Source organism: Cinclus cinclus, chromosome Z, assembly GCF_963662255.1.
Source record: "Cinclus cinclus chromosome Z, bCinCin1.1, whole genome shotgun sequence".
Lineage (NCBI taxonomy): Eukaryota > Metazoa > Chordata > Aves > Passeriformes > Cinclidae > Cinclus > Cinclus cinclus.
In genome coordinates, this window is record NC_085084.1 from 53,162,706 (window position 1) to 53,184,863 (window position 22,158).

Genomic DNA, 22,158 nt, shown 5'->3' on the forward strand with positions numbered 1-22,158 from the left:
TTAGATGCAGCAGAAAAAAATCTGTCTCAAAACATAAGCAAAATCTCCTCTGACACATCAACACCAGTTTGAAGTTTTAGAACCTTCTGAAATTACTTTAAAGTATTTTAATCACTTTGAGGGGGAAGGGAGACAGGGAATATCTAATTACTGCTTTCTAAGCATGCTAATGATTTTGAACATGCAACATTTCTCTACTAAGATGCACATCCATGGTTTACTAGCACACAAATGGATAAATTCCAAAAGCATGCTATTTCAATTACAAAAAATAATTCAAGGGAAATGGAGTGGCTCACAAGAGCCCCACAATCAAACAAAATAGTTAAGCTTTTGCTTGAGGAGATAATATATTATTTTATTGTTACCTATAAAACTTGTGTCATATTCTCAGAAGCTTCTGAATATGCTTAACTAACTTTATGAATGCCAATGATTTAGACTGGATGTGGGGATTAATTTTTTTGTTGTGAGGGTGGTGAGGCACCGGAACAGGTTGTCCAGAGAAGCTGCGAATGCCCCCTCCCTGGCAGTATTCAAGGCCAGGCTGGATGGGGCTCTGAGCAACCTGGTTTAGTGGGAGGTGTCCCTGCCCACGATAAAGGGGTGGAACTGGAGGACCGACCTCTAAAGTCCCCTCCAGCAAATGAAATCTAACCAAGATGTACTAATTTAAAACACACAAAGCCAGGCGGAACTACCTCATCTCTTCTGCAAGCTATAAAAGCTCACCAGTTTCGGCTGAACGAGCCACTAGCTTTTCACTAAAGCAGGCTGAAAAATTTTAAGCAAGCTGAAAACCAAAGTAGCAGCACCCCTTCGCTCCGCTCGCCCCGGAGCGACGCTGGCTGAGCGCACGCTGTGCCGGCGGCTTTGGCGCTTTACCTGGCAGGAAGGGCTGAGGGAACAAGGTGAGAACCGAGCTCCAGCAGCAGCACCCCGAGGCCGCTCCGGGCAGCCGGTGCGGGAGAGAGCGCGGCCGCCGAGAAGCGCCGGGAAGCGCCGGGAAGCGCCGGGCCGTTTCCAGGTCCCGCCAGCAGGGACGCGGTCGCCGCGAGGCGCTTTCGCAACGGCAACTTCCGGCCGCGGCGGAACGTCACCAGCGGGCGGTCCGGCGGCGCGCGCAGCCCTGCACACACCGCCCGCCCGGCCCGCCGGCCCCACACCCGTTCTAGGCACCCGCAAGTCCAAAAATACAAAATGACCGACTGACGTGAGAGCCTGATTGAGATGTGCATGTCCTCAGAATCGGGGCAGCACACATCAGATTATCGAGAGAAACAAACAGGTAAATGAAATTGTGAGACTGTGGGACAAAAACGACAGCAGCATGGATGAGGGAGACTGGTAAACAAGGTTACCATTCCACTTCTGGTCGCCTCACTGCGGAAAGGGAAAAGTTCTTTGAAACATCTAGAGATTTCAAGACCTAAATGTAAACATATATGTTGTCAAACAACAGCAGCATAAGAAAGTGAGTGAATCAAATCCACCCCACCAAATCCTAGAAAAGTGGATATTACCAGTAACATGCCTGTGGTATATCCTTCAAGGTATAAATTGAAGTTTTGATAAAATGAAAAAAGGCTCCGTAATATTTTCACCCTTTTTTTTTTTAGATATACTATGACTTGCAGGTGATGCTGTGTGGGGCCATGACATAGGACTAAAGCCACAAAGAGCTGACAAGCAAGCTAATTTTTGATGTAGAACTAGAATTAGATACAACAGGACAGGCAGGCCAAAAGAAAGAAGGTAGTGGGTTTACATCTGAGATCTTCACTTTGAAAAAGAAGGGTATTTTGTGGGGAGGCTGGCAGTGGTTGATGCACTCAGGTCAGTTGACAGAAACAGGAGAGGAGGGCACGAGAGTGGCTCGAAAGGAGAGTACACGGGCAGTAGCGTCGTCTCAGTTAGTAGCAATCCTAGTTAGAAAACCAAACCAATCGACCAAACCAAACAAAATCTCCGCCAAACCCAGGAGATAATTGTGACTAAGTAGGAGGTAAGGACTCTGCTATGGACTTAATAAAACAACCATGGGTTGTTGTATGCTGGGGGAAGTGAAGACATCAAGCAAGTGCCTGAGGAGTACCTGGGCAACACGGGCAGCTTTGGGGCAGCCAGCAAAAAGGGATGAGAAGCCCGGCAAATGGACGGCTCTCCAGCAGAGGGGCGTGAGACACACAAAGGGCCCACAGGACCAGTCGCACTCGGCCGGTTTGCGAAGGGGGATGGCGCTCATTAACCACGCCATTCTGCCAGCGGCTGAGCAGGACCCACTCGCCTGTGTGCGTCCTGCCTGCAGCCCGATTGCCCCTGCTGCCGGGGGCGGTCCCACAGCCAGCTGCAGCGGCGGCACCACCTCCTACCCCTCTTTTCTTCCTCCTCGGCTACCTCCGCTCCTTCCAGCGGCGCCGCGGCCGCTCCGCCCCCACCGGAGGAGGAACGAACCACTTTTCCAACTGCGGGGAGAGGGAGCGAACGAGGGTTTTCCCTTTTCTTTCTCCAACCCTGCCTCGGGAACAGCGGGGTCTTTCTTCTCCTAACTGCCCGCACTCCCCCAGCCGTGTAGGCAGGAGCCGAGCTGTCTATCTTACGGTAGGGCGCTCGCCAAGTCCCCGCCGGCACTCCGGAGCTCCCCCGCCGGCCCGGTGCGGCGTGCCGGGTGGTACCGGCCCGCTGGCGGGAGGAGGCGGCGCGGCCGTGTTTCCCGCGGCGGGCGGAGGGCCGGGCGCCAGCGCGGTTGGGGTTGGTAGCGGTGAGCTGCACCGCCGCTGGTAAAACGGCAGGCGGGCTGGGGGGGGGGAGAGGGAGGAAAGGGGGGGGGGGGGCGGGCAGGGAGAAGAGGGTGACAGAGAGAAAAAGGGATGGAGGAGAGGATGGAGGAGAGGAGGGAGGGTGGGCGGGCGGAGTTTCTTTTCCGCGCGCTCCCCTCCCTCCCCCCTCCCGCTCCCCAGCGGCGTTCTCGCGCCATCGTGACCGCGTGCGTGAGGGGCCGAGTGGCCGGCCGGGGACGGGGGAGGTCGGGGCAAGGTGGTGGGTGGCTCTCCTGGCCGGGGGCGGCCTGGCCCTGCCCCCGGGCGGGGACTGAGACTGCGGAGTGCCCAGGTGGTCGCTTTGCAGGGGTGAAGGGCGGGCATGGCGCAGCGCACCCTAGCCAGGGGCCGCCCGCCCTTGCTGACGTACGTTCTTGTGTTGCCCTTCTGTTCGGTCCCGCGCCGGGGTGTGTTTATCCCGGCAGCGAGTGGCACCTCGTGTGGCTGAAAGTGCCTCGGTGGTTGCTAGAAGCGCAGAGCCTTTCTTTCTCTCAGTCCGGCTCGCCTGGCGGCAGTGGGGCGTCACGTCGGTGAGAAAACATGAGCCGAGATTTCAAACCCGGAGACCTGATCTTCGCCAAGATGAAAGGTTACCCCCATTGGCCGGCGAGGGTAAGGCTCCCCCTCCTCCCCCTGCCTCGTTCTCCGTGGGGTGCACTCACACACCTGTGCTGAGCAGCGCCCTCAGCTTCGCCTGTGAGGGGGGACGCGGCTGCCTTCTCGGGGGTAGAGGCGGCTTTACAGTCACATTGCAGATCTGTAACAAGTAGCCCTCTCATGTAGTCCTAATTTGTGTAACGCGGCTTTACGGGATGGAAACTGCTGTATGGTGGCGTGACGCTGGAGCTTGTGCAGGCCCCTGGAGCTATACAGAAATTATGTCCCCAAATAACTGCTCTTGGCAAAAAAGACCCCACGAATTTATGGCAAGATAGCTCCCAAGTGTCTACTGTGCTTTGTGTTAAATAGGTTAAATGTATGTGGTAAGTTATCCAGTCTTTTTTGGGGTTCTCTGTATTTCTGGGGAAAAGGCATGTGAAGTTCTGGGACTGCTGTAGGGTATTTGTTGGATGTGGGAATGGAGGTAATAAGGTACCTAAGGTGAATTGGTAGGAATTTGGTTCTTTTAAAGTTTATTACCCTTTTGGTAGTACTTCACATTTGGGCTTCCAAATGGTCAGCAGGTTATCAGGTCAGCACAAGGGTAGGAAGTCCTGGTGTTGCTTTTCCTTAAGGATGGGCAGTATGTGGATGAAATTGAAGTGTGTCTTTTACCTGTAACACATTGTCATCTCTCCTTTTAAAATAGTCATGTAAAAAGTATCTCTGTAAACTGAAAGTAATGTAATTTTCTCTTGTTGATAACAGTGGTTTTGATTCTGCTAAATTTTTTACGCACTGTTATAAAGAGTTCCTACTTTATTTCTCTGCAGCTTTTTTTATTCCTGTTTCAATGCTTAATTTTTACATATTTCTTCTAAACTGTTCTTGACTGTTACTTGATTTGAATTATAATATGCTGTGTTTTTCTTAGGTGGATGAAGTTCCTGATGGAGCAGTAAAACCTCCTATGAATAAAATGCCTATTTTCTTTTTTGGCACCCATGAGACGTAAGTCTTTTATATTTCAGGGCTGTATTTTTTTCATTTTAAAATGCTGTGACAAAAGGTTATCTTCTCTGAATGTGGTCTGTTTCAAGCTATTGTATTTATTAGTACGTCTTCCTAAATTGATCTCTTTTGTCAAGACATGATTCTCTAACATTTACTTAAGCTGTTGAAGTGAATGGTAGACCATAACCATAAAATGTATACTTTGCTCATCAGAAGAAAAAACTTGAACCTGCAGTGGTGCAGATGATTGGTTTTTCTTTCTTTCTTTCTGTAATGAGTTTAATCATAGTCCTGTATATCCTCAAAGTTCTCAATACTGTATTATTAAAGAAAGTGAAATAGGCAAAATTTGAGAAATGACAGATAATCATGTACTGAGGTGGTTTTTATTTTTTTTTTTTTCTGATGAGGTTTTTGGTTGTGGGTGGTGCTATTTTTATGAGATCTGGAGAGAGATAAGGAAGTGCAGTTAGCTTCATACCTGTCAACCTGCAAAATACTGATCTTTGAGCAGTGTTTTGAGGTGATACAATATTTGCTTTGAGAGACTGTATGTCTTCCACTTCTGAATTTAATAGAAAATATTGTGGGGCTTATGTAGTTAGGTGTTTTTGAAAATTACTGAGTTGCTTTTTTGCATGACTTGGTTGTGTTATTGTAGATTTAAGGCATCGTCAGATTCAGTGCCTCATTTGTTGTTTGAGTTGCTAAAAGAAACCCAAGCAATCTATATTGGTGTGCCTTTAGTTCTAATTAAATGTTTTTATGAATAAAAACATGCTGGATTGAAGTTGTGTAGAGAAGTTGTCCGTTTCTCACATTTTGTGGAAGGATATTGCTTTTATTCATCTTACTAAATCTATTGAAATTACTTTAATCTGGTATTTTGAATTTATCTTTAGCAAGTAGGTATCTTGCTAAGATAAGGTACATTGTTCTGTTGAGTTAAAGAGTAAGCATCCCCTACTGTTGGCATTATTTGCTATTGCTTTTCTTAAAAAGTTATTTCTCTAATGAAAAAATACCTATATGCTTGGCCCATGTATTTTTAAATTTTTTTAGCTAATCCCATCTTTCAGTAAGTCTTTTAATAACTATTTTTTTTTTAGTTTGGTTGGAGTTTTTGTGTGTGTGTGTAATTTTCTGGGTAAAGAAGAGTGCTTGGAATTTGATTCAAGGGTGCAAGATTTGTCTTGCCCATTGCTTTAATTATCGTTTTAAATGTGTTAGATTACATTTTTTTTTCTTAAATTTTTCTTGCAACCAAACTTTCTCTTCGGCAACTGCAGTGTAGTACTGCTTTGGTTCTGCTTTTGGTGAAGTGTGTGTCGTTCTGGATTGCAGTGGGGTTGAGTGTTTTAAGTTTGAAAATGCAGGTTGAATGTGAGGGAAATAACTACTCATCTCCATCTTTAAAATCGCCTGTGCATGTTTTAAAAAGTTTTATGTCCTACTTCAGATTTAGCTTCAAGCTCTTAAGAGGTGTTTGGGTTTGAAAGGTTTGCTGATCAGGGGCTTTTTTCTAGTTTGCATGAGTAATTTGGAATGTTTATGCCTCACTCTGGTGTAGTTACAAAGTTTTCCTGTGGTCTGGGTTTTGTTAGGGTCTAGGTTCCAGGTTATAACATTTAAAAAATTCATAGAATACCAGAGAAACTTCTTGCCTCTGTTTCACACACATTGCAAGGTACAGGGTGTTTCATGACCCAGCTGTCTCCCAGTATTTGTTAAGCACGTCACTTATCTTAAGATCTGCAGAATGATAATAGGTGAACCTTTTATAATTCTTGGTCTCCCTCCTTAGAGCAGATACCTGTGAATTACAACAGTAGGGAACTGATCAGGTGACAAAGAAGACTGATGTTCCATGGTGTCATTTTGTTTAGGTTTTTAAATAGTAAATAGTGACTTAACAATTTCTTGTACATTTTTAATGGGAATTAAAATACGTTTGGTTAGCTTGTTGTCTGCTGTGCTTCTCACAGCTAAGACTGACTTACACATTGTGCAGTTATATACTTTGCCTTCAGCATTTTAGCAGGCTGTGTATGTACAGTTTATCTTAATGTAAGCAGTGGCAACTCTGAAAACCCACATAATGAGTTTATTGTACTAAAACGTCCTGTTTAAAGGATGACAGGATTTCTGACTGCATGGATGGTTACAGCAAGAAAAGGAACCATGGGGGAAAAGCAAGACTTGCTTGGGAATAATTCTTACTTGACTTTTAGAAATAATGTTAATTGAGTTTATGAAATTACTGTAAATAAGTATGAACTTCGCAGTTTTTTGTTTTCTCTTGAGTTTCGTAAAAAATCTGAATGTGTCACTACCTAGGGAGCGTAATAAAATGAATACTATTTTAATAAACACTTTAATTGGGTATGTTGTGGCAGTATATCAGATCAGCACAAATTTTATTTAGTCACAGAGAAAAGGGTCATACTGAACTCGTTTCTGGACTTTCTGTATTGGGGTAATCTCTTTTCATTCAGTTTTTCTTGTAGCTTCTTCTTTATTGGTGTATGAGGATTAAACTGAAGCAGCCTAGTAACCCTCATAACCTTTTTACAGTAGCTGTTCTCGGGTGTTTTTCACTGCCTGATATGGGCAAAGGCTCAGAGACTGCAAAAATGCTTCCTTTTTGAGCACAGGGAAGAAGGCAAATTTTTTCCTAATTTTGTCTCTCCCAGTTGTTCTGTCTCCTTCCCCATCTTTTTGGTCTGGGTAAATGAGCTTTGCAGGTCCATGTTTCCCATACTGGCTGAATCCTCTAACTATCTCTTGCCAAGAGGTGGGTGATTTGCAGTCTAAGCTGATAGTGACTTACTTAATACTTCGTGCGCATAGATGAGTGTTTACTGCTGGAGTAGGAACTGCTTAAGCTTTTAATGAGATTCTATGTTTTTTTCTTTTTTCTTTCCTCTTAATGGGATGTAAGTCTGAAGTAGCTGGATTTTTTTCAGAATAATGAAGGAAATAGTGGGGTGGAGCTTAAAAGTTAAGCTCCGTCAGCCAGTACTTAAGAAAGCAAGTATCTGCAACTCTTCAAATAGTTGAATGTAATATAATTGCAATAACACGAAGTCTGGCATAGATTGAAATGGAGAATGTACTACCAAAGTGTACGTTTTTTTGTTAGCAGCAGGTGGGTTGGTACACTGAAATCCTAGCTTCAAAAGGCCATGAAAGCAGAGCAGGAATGAAATAGTCTTTGATGCTCTTCAGCATAAACCATTCTCAGAAACATGGTACCTCATTTTCCCAAGTCTAAACTTGGAGGGGCTAGTATTGAATACTGTGACTTAGTCCTATGAGAAAAGCTTTAGTTCGACAGCTTACAGTAGGGATAGGAGTGTTTTTTGTTTGTCTGGAAGAGATACACAGGCAGCATCAAGACTGTTCCAAGAGTGTCTTAAAAATAAAACAAATGTCATGATTACTTCATCAAGAAAATGACTGGGGGAGAAGCTTAAAATAAAAAAAATCTTTATTGTTTAAATTTTATAGGTCAAGTTGTGAGGTCCTATTGTTGGACCCTGAAAAACTACTGAATTAATGCTGAATTAACTACATTTTTACATAGCATTCTTAAAAATAAATGGGCAGTCAGTATATTCAGGTGGTGCTTTTTCACATCCAACACAATAAAAATACTCAAGGATGCCTTATTCTTAACGTCTAAGCATGGTTTTCTTCTGTAAGGGGACACTTGTTCTTTCTGTTTGTTTGTAAGCTACTTAGTTTTTAATTGATCCTGTTCACAGTAGCTGGTTGACTTGTTAGCTGCAGTCTTAAGATGCAGTGTTGAGCATTTCTTGCCCAGATATGCCATGCTCTGAGAAAGAGGGAAGTCTCTGTGTGGTGGTAATGGAAACCTTGGGGTGTAGCAGGCCAAAGTTTAGAAAACTAAGGACTCTAGTAGAATATTTGTTGTAGTACTAAGGAATTTGGTATTTAATAATAATTGGTGCTTACTTCTTTGGAAAGACTAACTAATTAAAATGTGAATTTTGTTCTTTCTCTCCTTAAGGGCATTTTTGGGGCCAAAGGACATATTCCCTTACTCAGAAAATAAAGATAAATATGGCAAGCCAAATAAAAGAAAGGGTTTTAATGAAGGGTTGTGGGAAATTGACAATAATCCCAAAGTGAAATTCTCTCATCAGCAGGTAAGCTATGCAGACTCTACAGATCTTTGTTGCTTTGGGGGGAGGAGGGAAAATACAGTAAGTGTTTTCATGACTCAGGGTGATGACTTATTGCTGCTGTTTAACTGCAGGTTAGACAAAATTTAATAGATTTAAAAATTTTTAAATAATGTTTCTTTTTGGTGTCTAGTATCCATAGCACAAGAAGAGATGGGGGTTGTTTAACTGGATATATATATATATATATATATATATACATATATATATATATATATATATGCTTACAACTATATATATTCCTGAAATACCTTTGTAACTGTGCAACTGTGCTTGAAAAGTGGTGGTTTTTTTGGAGTCTTAGTCACTCTGCCCTATGTATTCTAAAACCGAATTCCTATGTCCACAACTGTCCTTGTAAGATTTCAGTACATGGTCTCCTAGTGTGCAGTATTTTCGTTCTAGCAGTTGGAAGCAATGTGATGTTTGCCTTTTAGCCCCTGTCACGTGTCTTGATTCAGTTTTCATCCATCTGTAGTTCCTCGTTTCTTGCTCTTTTTGTAAGAATTCTAAGCTTAAACCAGAGCTATGCAATGCTACCCATAAAATGACCCAACTTTAATATGAAGACAAATTCTAATGCTCATTTTGTCTTTACTTGCTCTGGACATTCTGTAAGCTTTTAGTTTTGCTATGTACACTGAATGTATACTGACCTTGGCTACACTGGGTTTTCTAGGCAATGCTGCAGTAATAATAAAAGAATTGCTGTCTCCTGTTTTTATTTGCTGTTTTTGCTCAACATGCCAGGTTGCCATTTCATCACCTATTAATTCCTGCTTCGTAAGATATCCCATGTTGTGTTTCTAGTTCAAAGAAGAAGATGGATAAAGTTTCTGAAGTATTATCAGAATGTCATGTATTCCAGGTGTACACTTTCTTCTTTGGGATATGGAGAGATGTTAATCCCCACATTGCAGTAGGAAGGACTGTAATAATAAGAGACAGATTCTTTCTGCTCCTGAAAGATACAAATTGATACACCTTTTTGCTGCCCCTGTTGTGGCATTTGAAAATAGACGTTCTGTGGAGGCTTGAGGCAGTTGTGAGCTGTACCAGTCCTTCTAACTAGGTTAAAATCTGGGTATAAATAATCAACAGTAGAAAGTTTGTCTAATATTTTGTTTCACTGCAGAAATCAGTCACTTCCATTAAGCAGTGCTTTCATTAGCATCTGAGACATTCCTAGATACATATCCAATTGGGAAAAGACAGAAAACATGTTGCCAAGAGATAGGTGCAGACTGTTTTCTCAGTATAACAGCTTTTCTGAAAGATAGTTCTTTTTATCCTTTGAATTTCATTCAGGTTCTTCAGCTTCAGTGGCAGGACTTCTCAGACTGTCTTTCTTGGTCAGGTTCTGTCTAGAGCCGAAGGGTTGTCTTTGCAGTTTTTCCCCTATTTCTTTACAGAAAAGAAAGAAAAAGGTATTTTTTTCCACAGGTCATATTTAAGTCCTGTTCCTCTAAGTAGGCCATAAAATTACTGAAGAAGAAACTTCTCTTGGGATGTTTTAACTAGAGTCCTGCATCCAGTTCTGGGGTACTCAATACAAATTCAGGAGCATGAGCATGCTGGACAGAGAGACCCGTGGAAGGCCATGAATGTGATAGACTGGAGCATTTCTGCTGTAAGGAGAGGCTTAGACAGCTGGAACTGCTCAGCCCTAGTGAACTGATGTGGAATCTTCTCAATTTATACAAATATGTGAAGCAAAGATACAACGAGACTGGGTCAGACCCTTTTCAGGGGTCTGCAGTGGCAGGACCAGAAGCAAACAGCACAGACGGAAGCACCGGAGGTTCCCTATGAATATAAGGAAACTTTTTTTTTCTTTTTTTTTTTTTTTTAATTCTTCTATGAGGGTCACTGAGCACTGCTACAGGTTGCTCAGTGAGGTTGTGGAGTCTCCATTCTTAGAGACACCTAGAAGTCATCCAAACATGGTCCTGATCAGCCAGCTGTAGGTTTCCCTGCTTGGCCAGGAAGGTTGGATCAATTTGAATTACAGAAAGAATGAGGTTAAGCAGTAGATTCATGCAAATTTGCTTCTGTATTTGTCGTTTAACTGCAGACAGCTTTCCTTTTTGACAGTCTTCTCCTCTGTGCTAGGCATTATTAAAAGCTTTACTTGGAGCAAATCAAGCCCTTTAGCCAGCTTTTGTGTTTACTTGTGGGTGGTCCTTGTCAGTGCTAATAGAGTACATCTGCAAAAGGCTTTATTTAACAGCTAAGGGGTTTTTTGAGGAGTAGGACTTGGATATTTTAGTCAGGGAAGGATGTTTAAGTGCGGAATGTCCTGGTTTCCCTTGGGATAGAGTTAGTTTCCTTATTACTAGCTGGTGCAGTTCTGTTTTGCATTTGGTATGAGAATCTTGTTGAAAACACTATTTTAATTTTTACTAAGTAGTGTTTTCCTTTGTTTAGAGTAAACACTATTTAGCAGCAAATAAAAAAATCTGAGTTTTGAACATAATTCTCATACTAAATCCAAAACACAGCACTGTACCAGCTATGAAGAGGAGAATTATTTCTGTCTATCTCAGCTGAACCAGGGTCTACTGGGGAGTTTATGGGGAAGCTGCTATTTGTTTTAAGGGCGGCAGAGTGTTTGAAATCAGTTTCTGAGGCTCCACCACCTTTGCCAAAAAGAGGTATGGTGTAGGCAGCAAAACATGCGATTTGGTGCAATTTAGTTAGTTTACATATGCTTTTTGTTAATAGTTCTGTTAAAAAGAAACAAGGACAAAAAAAAAAAAAAAAGTTGGAGAAATACGCTTCTCTCCAGTCACCTCTTCTCTGGCTTTGTTGGTCCCTAGTGTCCTCTCTGCACATTTCAGTGTGTCCCCTGGGTAAGATAGTGGTGGTACAGGAGACAGTCATTTGTGGTTACTTTGTTTTTGCTGTTCCTTGTTTCTTACTCAGGTGATACAGTGTGGGCTCTTCCATGGCCTGCAGCCCTACCTGGATGTGTACCTTCTGGATCCCCTCTGCCAGTGCTTGGTGTTAAGGGAGCTTCCATGTCTGACCATCCAGGAGCCACTGTGGCAGTCACACTCACCACCACCTGAGCTGGGACTGACACTCTTTGCAGCAGACAGCTCCCGTGATCCCTTTGGGTGCCCTGCACACACCACACGCACACAGTCAGACAAGGTTTCCTTTCTGGCTGGACCCTGAGTTTCATTCAGTAGTCTCAGACAGCCAGGTCCATAAAGTAATTTAATTGTAATGCAACCACAGAATAACAACTTGAGCCGGGTGCTTCCTGGGAGGGACCCTGGTCAAAGGAAGCCTTGGACATTTATAGCTTCATAGTCTAAGCTTGGAAACGGGTCTTCCATTTGAGTCTTTGGCTCCCCATATTTCTGAGTGTCCGCTCACCTTGGCCACTGTGCCCTTTATATGCAAAGTTCAAGAACTCTTGTCTCCAGCTCCTGCCATTCACAGCTTAGTCTGCAATGACATGAGCTAGTTTCACTGAATGTACTCAACATGAGGGAGGTCCTCTGAGCTGGAGCTTGGCTTAGGCAGTGGCTTATGTGTCTCCTCTTTCAGTGTTCCTCCTTGACTCTGGCATCTCTTTTGTCTCAGAGCCCCATGTGTCCTCTGCAGGCATCTTGTTCTTAGCATGACCATCCTTCCATCCCATTTCCCCCTTCTCCCATTGCTACTTGGATGAAGGCACCATCTCTTCCCAGGTGAGGTGGGATGTTGAAGTGGGTCAGTTCGTCCCTTGGCAGCTGCCTTCCCAGTTGTAGACAGTTCAGGGCGGTGATGGACTTGGTTACACTCATGTCACCAGCAACTGCCACAAGCATGAGGGGTGAGCGTAGACAGTGAGGGATCTTTAAATTGAAGGCAGGTATTTGCTTATGAAAATTGGGACAAAAGTTAACATAGATACTGATGAGTAAATACGCTGTTTTCTCAACAATATTTTGAAGTGGAATAATGTATTACAGCCTGCAGTTGCTCTATTCAGTATTTAGGTTAATGGACACATTTCTTAAGCTGCTGTCTTGGATGTGAATGTACCTTAAGATATTCCTTGGTTACTATGTTTTATCTATATAAAACTCCTTGATTTTAAAGATTGTTAGAGCTAAGTTACACACTTTAAAAACACTGCTAGGAGGGAAGACAGTTCAGGAGTCAGAGCTTTAAAATTCAGGATGAGCAGGAAATTTTGTATTTGGGCATGCAGGAGGTGTGGTCGTATGAAGATCATGTGATCACATGAAGGTTTAAGCAAAATTGAGCTTCTAATCTGGATACAAGATGATATTAGAGGGGCAGACTTGTGAGCTCTTATTATAGAGGCATTCACTTGGAAATTTTTTTCCTCTTTTTTTTTTTTTTTTTTTCCCCTTTACTGGGCATATGTCTCAGTATGGGAGTGTTCCCTAAGCTGTCCACCCCCCTAACATGGAGGTGTGGAAATTCAAATATACCAGGAGTGAGATTAAGTGACAAGAGGTCAAGTGATGTTGATCAAAACGTTAATTCAGTTTTCTTCACTGCTAAAGAGGTGAGCAAGGAAGAGAATAGGAAAGTAGTGAAAAGCAAAGAATGACAAAAAGTGAGAAAGTAGTTGCCACCAGGAATCTGTGGCATACCGTGAAGATACTTCTTTCTTCTGTTGGTGGGCAGAGCTCTGCTGGGACTTGCCACCCACTCATTTCTGTCTCGGCTGAGCGGTGCTTTGTGGCACTGACTCAGCAGTGTCACTGCGGCGTGGGGACCCTGACAGTGGCATATGTATCGAGGTTCATGACATTCCCAGGATACACCCCTGCCCTTGGCAGTAGCACTGCCATGGATGGTCATGGCCCATTGCCACACCACATCTTCGGCTGCAGAGTGTTCTGGCACCTGGGTGTTATGGTTCACACTGTTGGCAGTTCAGGCTCGAGAAGCTGCGGACTGCTCCTGCTTTGTAAATGCTGCTATTCCCTCTGATGGACCCAAGCTGTGGCAAAATGGGTTGTTTGCTAGCAGTTCTCCACTGCATTCTTTATCTTAGTAAGGCCTTCTGAGAGACATATTTTCCATTCCATTGCCAGAACTGGAATGTTCTAAGAGCAGTATTGATACTTTGCAGATGTTTCTTGTAACTGCTAGTAAGGGAGTTGGAGGGCAGAAAGGAGATTGTAGGTTGGGCTTAAACCCGAAACCACTTCCTCAGTGGGGGAAAAAAGAGTCAGGGGGGTTCTGCCAGCTTTATTTGAAGTAGCTAGTACATAAGAGGGAGACAGCCATGCACAATGTAATGGGGGGAAAAAAAAAGAGTAATTTAGGCTTTATCTCTTCTGTTACTATGGTTTTAACTTTTAATTAATTATCTTACTGTAATCCTTTTTCTGCTTACATTTTCAGGAATAAGTAGTTAAATTACTTAGGATTGATAGTTTTATTTAAAATGCACTTCTTTATAGTAGTGTCAGAAGGTTGTATTTGACCAAGAACATTTTTTTATTATGTCTTCTCTTTCAGATATGCTAAGATATGTATTATTATACCTAAGAAAAGACATACGTTGCAATGTGGTAATGTGAAAATGAGTTGTTAGAGCATTAGAGTTTGAAAGTTTAATAAGTAAGTTGCAAATTAAAGTGAAAACAGTGGAAATTAATGAAATAAGATGTGTTTAATATTCTTGTCCTTCTAGTAAGGGGTTCCTTGACACGATGCTTTCTTCAGTAATATGTGTGGGAGAATACACCTCAGGTGAGGAGGGGATTTAAATCTCATTTTTGGTGTTTTTTTTTTTTAATTGAAGCCCCATCCAGCCATTAACACTCCTATCAATGAAACTGTTGAAGAAAGTAATCAGGAGCCTGCTGAGGGAAGTGAAGAAAAAGCAGGAGCCAAAAGGAAAAAATGTTCTGTCCCAAAAGTAAGTGATTGAATTTCTGCTTTGTTCTGCCAGAAACATTTTCAAGTCAAAACTGTATTACCAAGTCTTGACTTAAATACTTTAAAGTAACTGTGGTTTAATGTTGTAACTTTCCTGTGTTTGCTTATTTTCAGATATATTTACAGTAATGCTTTTGTCCTTCTGTTTTCCTTTTACAGTGTTCTATATGTTTCTTAAAAATTAATTTCTTCAGCCACCTGTATTTCTATTTAAACAAAATTCATACAGTACCTCCTGGGCAGAAGTTGGAAATTATAATTATAATCAAGAATTAGGTTAACTTTTCCCTTTCTGTTTTTGAAGACTTTTTCATATTATTGACAGGTATGACTGTCAGTTGTGATCATTTATATTGAAAAGCAGAACAGAGCATTAGGGTCTGTCATGGGTAAAGGGGTATTTAAGTGTGTTTGCCAGAGAAGGTTTATAAGAATCAGCTTCAATTATACCATACCCTGAATGAACTACTTAGGATACAGAGAATCTCATAGCTATATCAATTCAACTCTTAAGCCAGGAATCAATATGCAGTAGTTTATATATAGTTTAGCTTGTTTGCTTTGTAAATGTATGTATGCCTTAGAAGCCTTCCAAAACAAAATTCATTTCAGTGTGAAACATCTTTGTTTCAATTTGCTAATGCAGAACATAGTTTATACTGTAAGAGGTAAACCTTTCTAGCTTACTGTACATTTAATGATTCAGTAGTATACTGCCTTGAACTTTTCTCTCTTCTTGAATGTTCTCTTCACATGGGAATATTTCTCATATGGCATGGAAGAGATACTGTGTGTTGTCAACTCTTCTCTGTGGTTTCAAGAATGTAATTCTGTAATGACAAAAATTGTCATGCAGGATTGACATTTATGGAATATCATTTATTTGTGATTCACTTCTGGAAATTACTGCTCAACAAGATGAGCAGTGTCCTTAAAAGTCAGACTATTTTGAATAGACTTGCCTTTATTCTTGACCTCTGTTTCCATTTTGATTATTTGCCGAGATTTAATTCAGTTTTTCTTTCAGTGTTGCTGGCTCTTCTTATTCACAACTGCAACTGAAGAATTTGCATTGTGTCAGATACATAGCAAGTAGGGTTAGTGTCCAGTAGCTGTAATAGCTTAGTTATTCAAGAGTGAAAAAGTCCTTTGATGGGAGGGAAAAAAAAATTGGTCTACTGGTAAGATACTGATAGATGATGTTGAGAATTGTTTTGCTGGAGCCTGTGGAATTTTTGATTGATTATTTCTCCCAACTTCTTAATGCCTAGAGTTCCTTATTTTAGTACTTGCAAGCGTGGAATGTGAGGGCGATTTGCTATACCTTAGCAGTGTTTTGAAACACGTAATTTCCTGACAGTATTAGCAAAGCAGTGCAGCTCTTGCCTGTGCATGCTGTGTATAAAAGCATTTGTTCTTAACATTTGCTACTGTGTAGGGGAAACGTCTTTTAAACTGATTAACCAGTTTTCTTTACTCTGAATTTATGCCTCAAGCAGCATATGCTAGTGGGAATGCTGATGATGTAAACTTCCTGTTTCTCATCAAAACTGCTTTTAGGTTGTTCAGTGCTGGTACGGTGTCAGAGAAACAGGAAAACGTAGAGCCATTTAAACATAAAGATGGAATGGAAGATCCTGAACGGATCCTTTTGTATAGATATGCCTAATTAATCGTCTTAAGGCAAAATACAGAGCCAATTTTTTTTATATATATATATATATATATATACTAATGTAGCTCTAACATTCCATTAACGAGTCCTTGTACTCTGGTTTCCTTTGGTTTTAGTGAACCAATAGTTCTTCTGTCTTAAAATTGTACTCTGTAAAAAGACTCAGTGATGTTACGTATCTTCATGTAATTAGATATACTGTGTGATAGTTGCTTTGTTTGGTGTTGAAATTTTAAAAGCTAGGTACTTACAAATGGAATTTTTAAAAAGGTGCTTGACAGTGGGGTAGTAGTATTCAAACTGAGAGAACTGAATCTTAAAGACATGCAGCTCTATCAGCTGCAAGGAAGTGTTGATTATTTTCAAACAAATAATTACAAACTCTAGATTTTTCAAGTTCTAATTTCTTTCTCAAAACCAAAACTAGTATTTTAAAGGTTAAAAAAACCCAACAAAACAAGAAAAAGTGCATAAATTACAATCTCACAAATGATGAAACAACTTACTTTGTGATTTCTTTGTGGTTATTATTATTATTATTATTATTATTATTATTATTATTATTATTATTATTATTATTGTTGTTGTTATTATTATTTATTGTGTGGTGTTGTTTGGTTTCAGCTAGAATAGGGTTGGTTTTCTTCTTAGTAGCTGCAGTGCTGTGGTTTAGATTTAGTATCAGAAAAATGTTGATAGCACACTGACATTTTAGTTTTTACCAAGTAGTATTTACCCTAAACCAAAGACTTTTCAGTTTTCCATGCTCTGTCAGTGTGCAGGCACACAAGAATCTGTGAGGAAGCACAGGCACAACAGGTATCCTTAACTGATGGAAGGGTTACCGCTCAAAATCAAAGAATGGGTCAGACTGGAAGGAACTTAGTCTGGCTCCCCTTTTTGCTCAGGCAGTTATCCCAGAGTATGTTGGACAGGACTGTGTCCAGATTATTCTTGAATATCTCCAGAGAGGGAGACTGTGCAAACTCTCTGAGCAGTCTTCTACAGTGCTTGCTCATTGCACAGTAAAGAAGTTCTTTGTTATGTTGAGGTGGAACTTCTGTGCATGAGTTTGTCCCTATTGCCTTTTATGCTTGGCACTGCTGATCAGAGCCTGGATCTATCCTCTTGGCACTTTCTCTCCAGACACTTCTGCACATTGATGAGGTCCTCTGTCACCGTTTTTTGAGGTTGAACAGGCCCATCTCCCTTGGTCCTTCCTCATAAGAGGAAGTAGTCCAGTATGATTAGACTATTAATGGGTACCTAAGAAATGAATGTACTTACAGATTTAAGCTAGTTAAAGTGAAGGGCAACCTGATGGTAATTAGCATGTTCTCTTTTCGCTATAAAGTACTTTCTTATGCATTTTTTTGTCCTCTGTTGACTTGCTTTCCAGTTATCCCCTAAAGGGGATAATAACTTAACTACAGAAGCTGAAACAGAAGAAAAGGAGATGGATACTTCAAAGGAAGATGATCTACCTTCTGACAAAAACAGTAAAGAAGTGAGAGCTTTTTTCTGCATAACAGAGAACATCATAGTATTATGTTTATTGGTGTAAATCTGTTACTGAGTACTAAGACAATGCAGTTATTACTACTGTGGCAGTTTCAGGAGCTGTTTAGTTATGTAAAACTTTGTGTGTTCAGTCACATTTATACCTCTCACTGAAGCTCCCAGAAATTGAAGCTTTCATCAGAGAGGAAACTTCTAGTCTGATTTGTCTACAGGTTCAATTAAAACAGTTGGAAAACTGTATATTTTATCACCTACCACTTACGCTTACTATATTGCAAATTTACCTCTTTTAAAGACTAGATAAAGAGTCTAGATAAAAAATCACTTAGCCTGTTTATTTAGAACAGAATATTATTTAGTACTTATTTTTTTATATCTCAGGAAAAAGTCCTAAGTATTAGATAATCACAGAATTATAAAATGATTTGTGTTGGAACAGGCCTTAAAAATTACCTAGTTACAACCCCCTTGTCATTGGCAGGTACATCTTTTCCTAGACCAGGTTGCTCAGAGCCCCATCCAGCCACACCTTGAACACTGCCAGGGATGGGGCACTCAACCTCTGTGGGCAACTTGTTCCAGTGCCTCACTATCCTTACAGTAAAGAATTTCTTCATAATGTCTTAATAATTTTAGATTTTAGTAACTTAAAAGCACATAGTGTCTTCATGTACATTGCAAGAATCTTGTCTAAGCTGTGTGCCAGAGGCTTTGTTGTGTAAAAAAAAAAAAATAGAATAAATGAAATCTATTTCTGTTTTATTAAGATTCTTAGGAACATTTTTTAATCTTCACAGGATATGGTGAAAACAAATGATGCTTCTATTCCTAAAGTTGCTAGAAGAGGAAGAAAAAGAAAGGTAACAATATCTTGCTTCATGTTACTGGAATTTTTTGGATGTGGTAATACTAGATGTTATTTCCTTTCATGGACAGATTATGAATAAATTTAAGTGTTTCACATTCTGCTCCCCCTTTTCAAGCGTCTGAAAGATTCGCAAGAATGAAAGGTTTCCCAGAGTGTTTTACAAGTCTTAACTATTTTTTTACTTGATGTGGAGTATGGAGTCCTGTCTCTCCCAAACATCTCATTGCTAATAAGAAAAAACAAGATGGCTGATAAACTGCTAATAAAATAACCTGCATTGGAGCACTGAAAAATGTCTTTTGACATCTTTGTCACATTGAACTAACACCTGATTTTTGTGTTCTCTATAACCTGGGAATACAGAATTACTTTGAAAGAGACGGTTCCAGCTGCTTGCTCAGTATACGCCATGTTCTTGTGGTCACATGGCAAGCCAGAACAGGGCACTGACCCAACTAAAAACTAGAATTAAGTAGGGCAGGTCTTAATTTTGTGTTTGAAACCTTACCATCCAGAGTTACAGATGACAGCAGGGATGGGGGATGAGTATGAAGTATTGGTGACCTTAGTATGTTTGTTTCAGAAAAGTAGCATGCTGTGCCTGTACTCTAGTTGTATTTTATCCTGGACACTTAAGTTTTTGACTGTTTTCCCCATTTGGGATTGGAGAGGGTGAAGCTGTTACTTCAGAGACATTTTTTTGTGTGTACAAGCAATCATAAGATATCATATTTCCAGAAGTTTAAAGGTGTTTGTTTGAGAAAGTAATTGAGATGTTTGAGAAAGTAATTGAGATATTGGTGTTACGTGTTTTTTCTCTGGTGAAATTAATTCTTTAAATTAGTCTGAAAAACAAGCTGAAGCTGAGGAAGCAGCAGCAGGGGCCGCAGCAACTACTGGGCCAGTGTCTCCAAAAGTAAGCCCCAAAAGAGGAAGACCAGCAGGTAACTTCAGAAGAATGATTTATTTTTTTTCACCACAGAAATATTTTAGCAGAATTAATAAGGGAGTTTTCTCCTTTCCCTTAAGTACTACAGAGTATTTTTGCATGCTAAAGGCAGATTTTGCTAATGGATTGTAGGGAAAAAGTATCTCAAATTGATGAGTTCAGAACATGAATGGATTTAAATTGTTAGTATTTATGTTTAGTCTTCTAAATTAAAGACTGTTTGGTTTGGGGTCTCTGGCAGGTTTGCTGCATAAAGAGTTGTATTCATTAAAGGTCTGTAAAATACTTGAAAAAGTTACAAGATCCATAAAACAAAGATGAGAACTGGCAGAACAAGGAGCCTGTAGGTGGAGTTCAGAGGACAAGGAAAACAAAATAAGAGCTGAAGAAACATGTTCAAATGTTTAAGGTAGTCTGTGTTGATTGGTAGGCAAATAAAAAGAAAGTATAACTGATTTTTGATGTTTTGTAGAAAAGCATTCCGTGATAATACTGTAGTGCCTGTTTCTTTCAAATTAGCAATGATCTATTGTCATTTTAATGGTAAGCTTGCAGATATTCTTGGTTACTAATTACTGCTTTGGAAGACAGGTCTTGGCAGTAGTTAAGTACATTGTATGAGTACCTAGTCAAGAAAACAAATAGTTTATAGTCCTCTGTATCTGCTGACAATATAAAAACAGCAGAACTACTGTTCCATGGAATCTGTGAAGAAATTAAGTATTAATTCGTCCCCCTTTGCCATTTCATTACATTCACTAAATAGTCACTTTTAACATTTGTGGGTTTATCTTTACATTTTTTTGCTGGTTTTCACTAACTACTGTCAGTAAAAGCAGGAAAGGATCTGTAAAATGCTTTTGCCTCGTATATAAGAAATCTTTTTGAAAAATATACTACGTAGCCTTTTCTGTTGTTGATAGGATGCTTAAAAGTGATCTGTGCTAAGACCAACAACAGTTTAAACTCTGAATGTTAGGTTTTCTGACAACATAGTCACTGTGGTACTGGACAAGCATTTGAGGTTACATAAGTGCTAAGAAGGCAGGCTGTTTGTCTCACTCCTAACAATATGTGAATCTGAGGAAATGAAGAGGTTTGATCAGCACTGTAGTGTGGTGGTAGAACTTCTTGCTGGTGATTTGTTTGCCTGAAAAGGGATGGGAACCCTAAGATATGAGTAAAACTAGTGCACAACAAACAGTATAAATGAACGCATAAGTGACTGCTTTTTCATCCTCTAATGTCAGGCTTCTCATGATCTAATTTGACTCAGTTACACAACATATGAAACAAATGACAACTGTATAGATTGCAAAAAGCATGAGAATTAGTAGCCAAAGCCTATGGGTAGAAAGCATCAAAGTTTTTAATTCACCAGTCAGCTAAAAAAACTGCCAACACTTAACTTCTCAGAGATCTTGATTAAGTTTGGTATTCAATTAACTTGAATTCTGTACAGTAACAAAATTTGGGTGTATATTTTGATTTAAGCATGGCTTATATCTGTTGAGTAAGTATCTTGATACATAGACAAGGAACAGGTGGTGGCTGTGGACTAACCCGTTATTTCTGTATAACTACTAGCTTCTGAAGTAAAAGTCCCTAAACCAAGAGGGAGACCCAAGTTGGTGAAACCATCGTGTCTTTCAGAGGGTGACTTGTGAGTTTTTCTTAATATAAAGCTTCTTCATTGTCAACTGTGTTGCTCCTTTTGTTAAGAGTTTGAAAATTATTACTCCTGACAGGTTTTTGCCCCTTTAATCTTCAGTATAAGTTAATACTTGTATAGATGATTTTATAATACTAATAGAGTAATTCAAAGGACATTTCTGAAACAGGAGAGGGAAGATCTTAACTTTCCTATGTTGTCCAGTCTGTAAAAAACTCATCATATGATGGTATGCTGAGTGAATAGGCAAGATATTTATTAAGGGAAAATAAAACATCTAGCAAAAATAAAATAGCAGTTTCCTTTTTGTACATTTTTGTTTCAGATGTTTCTTTAGTTTTCCATAAATTGGCAGATGCATGGTTTTGGAATAGGAACAACTGTGTGTGGGAAGTCCACTGAGAAATAATTTCTTAGGATCTATGCGCTTAGGCCCTCCCTGTTTGCTGGGGTTTTTTTCACTCCACAGGGAGTGGGTTTTAATTTCAGAGGAAATACGATTTTTGAAGAGTCCTTACGTGAATTAACTTTGTCATTTTACTATTCTGTGGTTCAAAAACCCAGCTTCCTGAGTTAGGATGTTGTTCTTTTAAGTCACTGTATATAATGAATGTGATGCCTGAGTACTGTTCTTGTTTTAGTGTTAATGAGGAGGAGAAGGCAAAGAAAAAAGGACCAGAAGAAAAGCCCAAAAAGCAAGGGAAAAAAGATGAAGAATGTCAGAAGGAAGAGGAGAAATCAAAGAAAGAAGTTGATAAAAAGGAAGGAAAGAAAGAAGCTGAACCAAAAAGGAAAAATGTTGCAAAAGTGGGTTCTGCATCAGCTTCTGATTCTGAAGATGAAGAAGAACAAGAAGGGGACAAGGTATAATTTTGCTTTCCTGATAAATTTACTATAGAGGAAAGTAGTATCA

At 40.3% G+C, this 22,158-nt stretch overlaps 1 protein-coding gene across 5 annotated transcripts in view; it reads left to right on the plus strand.

The window, feature by feature from the left end:
* Nucleotides 1-1,185: 1,185 nt before the first annotated feature.
* The window catches only part of PSIP1 (PC4 and SRSF1 interacting protein 1), a 36,253-nt gene continuing 15,280 nt past the window's right edge, over nucleotides 1,186-22,158 (plus strand). The window contains exons 1-10 of one of the 5 annotated variants that reach the window (XM_062513480.1): nucleotides 1,186-1,288; nucleotides 3,315-3,431; nucleotides 4,354-4,430; nucleotides 8,467-8,605; nucleotides 14,424-14,540; nucleotides 17,635-17,742; nucleotides 18,554-18,616; nucleotides 19,469-19,568; nucleotides 21,161-21,236; nucleotides 21,887-22,109. In XM_062513480.1, coding sequence (XP_062369464.1) covers nucleotides 3,360-3,431; nucleotides 4,354-4,430; nucleotides 8,467-8,605; nucleotides 14,424-14,540; nucleotides 17,635-17,742; nucleotides 18,554-18,616; nucleotides 19,469-19,568; nucleotides 21,161-21,236; nucleotides 21,887-22,109 — 975 coding nt within the window. In that variant the 5' untranslated portion in view covers nucleotides 1,186-1,288; nucleotides 3,315-3,359. Of the gene's footprint in view, nucleotides 1,289-2,729; nucleotides 2,781-3,244; nucleotides 3,432-4,353; nucleotides 4,431-8,466; nucleotides 8,606-14,423; nucleotides 14,541-17,634; nucleotides 17,743-18,553; nucleotides 18,617-19,468; nucleotides 19,569-21,160; nucleotides 21,237-21,886; nucleotides 22,110-22,158 lie in introns of those variants that run through there. The other 4 variants (XM_062513481.1, XM_062513479.1, XM_062513478.1 and 1 more) reach the window with 4 other exon arrangements.